This window comes from Panicum virgatum, chromosome 6N (assembly GCF_016808335.1).
Source record: "Panicum virgatum strain AP13 chromosome 6N, P.virgatum_v5, whole genome shotgun sequence".
NCBI lineage: Eukaryota > Viridiplantae > Streptophyta > Magnoliopsida > Poales > Poaceae > Panicum > Panicum virgatum.
This window is the reverse complement of record NC_053150.1, coordinates 2085538-2089310: the sequence shown is the minus strand read 5'-3', so window position 1 is coordinate 2089310 and position 3773 is coordinate 2085538. Positions and strand designations below refer to the sequence as shown.

General features: G+C 48.9%; 1 protein-coding gene across 1 annotated transcript; it reads left to right on the top strand.

Annotated features, from left to right (window-relative positions):
• Nucleotides 1-2312: 2312 nt before the first annotated feature.
• Nucleotides 2313-3053, top strand: LOC120679563 (pollen allergen Phl p 2-like). The gene has a single exon (XM_039961173.1). The coding sequence runs from the start codon at nt 2373-2375 to the stop codon at nt 2730-2732; it is 360 nt and encodes a 119-aa protein (XP_039817107.1). The 5' UTR covers nt 2313-2372; the 3' UTR covers nt 2733-3053.
• The last annotated feature ends 720 nt before the right edge of the window (nt 3054-3773 follow it).

Genomic DNA, 3773 nt, shown 5'->3' with positions numbered 1-3773 from the left:
GCGGCCTCCGCCCGTGGATCTGCGCTGGGGGCGTCCGCCGCCACCGGGTTCGGGAGGGAGAAAGTGAGTGAAGGAGAAAGAGAGACCAAACCCTAACCCTATATATATAGAGAGAGAGACACTTGCAATCGGACTTTCTCAGTCAACGGGCTGGGCCTATTTTTTCTGAGGTGGACTTTATAGCGTAAACGCCTCAGTTAATCGATTAACTGAGGCGGGCACAAGAACGCCTCTGTTAATCGATTAACTGAGGCGGACACAATAACGCCTCAGTTAATTGGAAACGAACGCCTCTGTTAATGAGGCGTTTTCTTTTTGTGTACGCCTCAGAGGCCTTTTTCAAGTGCCTCGCAAAATCCAGAATTGTAGTAGTGCGGCCAGACCGATCCAGAGCAGTCAGACCGGTCCGAAACGCCCAGTCCGAGTTAGGAGTTGTATTTTGACACGGGATTTGATACAGTTCCGACTCCTAACGGGTACAGACCTCCCCACCCTATATATATGAAGGGCCACGGGCGATTGAGGGTAATCTCAATCGATTCAACAACTCGTACCTTATTTTTTTTATCTCTAAACTCTAGTTTTTCCAACCCCATCTGCTGTTCTTCGCTCGTCTCTACGGCGTTCGAGGATGTTCTGAGTAGCCTGCTGACTTCAGAGCAACCCTAGATCCACGAGCTCCAACGGGATCCTTTCCGAGCTCAAAGTTTTAGGTCTTCGCGGATCTTCCTGAAGATCCGGTCTGACCGGTCGCGATAACCGGTCGGCAAGGGAAGACTGCTGGTGTTAATCGTTTTGAGGACCCCCCCCCCCCCCCCCCCCCCCCCCCCGGCGTGGAATGGCAACCTCACGGACGGCATCCTCCCAGTTTGGACAAATCTAACAGTAGCGACACACGGAGAATCAAACGGGAATAGAGAGCGAGCAAGGCAGCTCATCGGATATTTTCCAATGACGAGCTCAGTACAGAAAGCATTTCTATTGACAATCAAAATGCATTTGTCCTGGCGGTTTTAGCACCCACTAGCTAGCAACCATGTGCCAACAAATCAATTTCAATTATTTAAAATTATAACATACAACAAGAAAATAAAAATATTTTAACACATTTTAGTAGGGGCGATCTACAACCTAACGTCCATCATTTGACAGAAGTTCTGGATTTTTTATATTTTTTTGAGCACATGTAACATGGTTCATACCCAAGATCTCTCACTTCACACATTTCTTCTTTACCACCTCACCTATGTATTATGTCCTGTCTTTCCGAGGTATTCTACTCATTTGATATCACTTTTTCAAGTCTTATATTATATCTTTGACATTCTAAATGAACTTAAACTAAAAAAATCATCAAGTACAAAGTTTTAGATCTCGTCAAGCACTACAACTTAATTTTGGTATAGAGTTCATCTTCATCCAAGTTATTTAAAATTTTTAAAAATTTAAATTTTTATTCTAAAATTTGATTTCAGAAATAGTAATGATTACTTGGTCTAATAAATGATCTTGAATGAAAATTATCAACTATAATGTTTTAGATCTCAGTGAACTCTATAGCTTGGATATAAATATAAGGTTTGTTTTCATCTCAGATTGTCTATAACTTGGCTATAAGGTTTAAAATTTGATTTTAGGAATGGTGATGAATATTAGCAAATGTTCTTGAACGAATATGTTGTCAACTATAAATCTTCTAGCTCTATAACTTTCATATAAAATATTTCTTCATCCAACTTTAGATGAAATAGTTACTTATTTTTTTACTAAAAAATTGATTTGTGATGGCTGTTGTGACATAAGCGACCGGCAGCACAAATACCCCATTCTAGCGGTTGCTTAAGCCAACCGCCATCAAACAAACTAATAAGGTATCACTACAAATGCTTTCTAGTGAATGGCATATAGAAAATCTGTTTAACATCCAATGGCACACAGAGAATTCCATCAAGCTTTTTTTCTACCGAAACCATGGAAAAATAATTGCCGGTGCTTTACTATTTTCCATTACAAAAAGGAAATAAGTGGAGAGGCCATGAGGACTGCATGCCGGTGCTTTTTTTCTTCTCTTTTCCTTTTTGGCCAGAGTGCATGCCGTTCGCTAATTTTGCCTGAGCTGAGAGCAAGCCAAACCGGACAAGGGACTACGTTACCAATGCAAGCTCGAATCTATTTGTAGCAGCTGTTCACGCGTTGGTCGTCGTTGAACAAGCCGGCCAACGAGCTGCGTGGGGCGCCGTACGTCCATGCCTCCGCCGCCCATAAAAACATACCCAGCTGCACCATCGATCGCCACACACACGCATCCACATCTCTCGATCGATCTGGACACAAGCAAGAGGTCACAACAGCTCGCTAGCTCGCCACCAACAATGGCCTCCAGGTCGTCCTGCATCCTGCTCGCCGCGGCGGCGCTGGCGGCGCTTGTGGCCGTGGGCTCCTGCGCCTCCGCGCTCTCCTTCAAGACGGGCCCCGGGTGCAGCGCCACCAAGTTGGTCCTCATCCCCAGCGTCGCCATCTCCGAGGTGGAGGTCAAGGAGAAGGGCGCCGACGACTTCTCGGAGCTCAAGGAGGGGCCGACCGGCACCTGGACGCTCGAGGGCAAGGCGGCCCTCAAGGGCCCTTTCTCCATCCGCTTCGCCGCCAAGTCCGGCGGCTACCGCGTCGTCGACGACGCCATCCCCGCCAGCTTCAAGTCCGGCTCCGTCTACAAGACCACCCTCCAGGTCTGAGCAACGAGATCGGACGCGCACGCCCTCTGGTTGCGTCAGATCGGATGGCCATTGTTGGCGTCTCCAGCTAGCTTGGGATCCGCCTGGTCCTTCCGCGCCGTTGCTGCCGGTCTATTGTGGCATGATTTAGATTTTTTTGTATTCAAGATTTTTTTCCCGGAAATTTTAATTATTGACCCACCTTCTTTGAGAAGGCTTTTCGTTTTATTTTTCCAACTTTGTTTAAAGGATAAATAAACTTTTTGATGCATAATACTATGTAAGTCCAAAATCAATGAAGTTTCTATCGTGTTTTTCGCGGTAAAAAAGGCATTTATGCCTGTAAGTATTTACATATGTTCCATTCAAAACATATAATTAATATGCAAGTCGCCTTTTCATTTTTCTTGAAAACCCACTTTAATATTATGCTTCCTAGGGCATGCACAACGGCGAGCCGATGCAATACGTCTTCCCCCAGCTGATTCAATGAAGAGAGAGAGAAACGTAGTCGGCTCCTTCGTCGACTGCGGGGGCGCGTGCTCCGATGGAAATCGACAGCCCCGAGCGACCGTTGCAGGAGCGGAGGCGAGTCGTCGCCGGCCGCAAGGATCCGATGTGCGGGTGGGAGCGCGCGCTGAATCTATTTTGGCGGCAGATCGGGCGCGCTCTCCACCCCTCTATACCCCTCTCCACGGCGGCCACCACCACCACCAGAGGCTTCCCGACTGGCACAAGCCGCCCCACGCCTCCCGGATCCGCCGCGCCTGGAAGCCCGCCCCGCGCCACGCCGCCGCTCGTCGACCGCGGACGACGTCGTCGCGGCCGCGCTCCTCCTCGCCGCCGTGTTCCTCCTCTCCCGCCGCATCTCGCGCGCCCCGCAGGTTGCATGAGCTCCTGACGCGCGTCGCCCCGTCAATCCTGTGATTCATTCTGTGATTCATTACCCACCCCATCCGGTGGCTCGGCGCGAACCCTAGCATGGGGAAGGAGGAGAATTTAGCGGCCGCGGCGGCGCAAGACCTGCTGAAGGCGGCGGCGGCCCGAAAGCGAAGAGTTGCT

Bases quoted from the DNA above. Each gene is read 5' to 3' on its own strand.
- LOC120679563 (XM_039961173.1), top strand. From the start codon at position 2,373: ATGGCCTCCAGGTCGTCCTGCATCCTGCTCGCCGCGGCGGCGCTGGCG.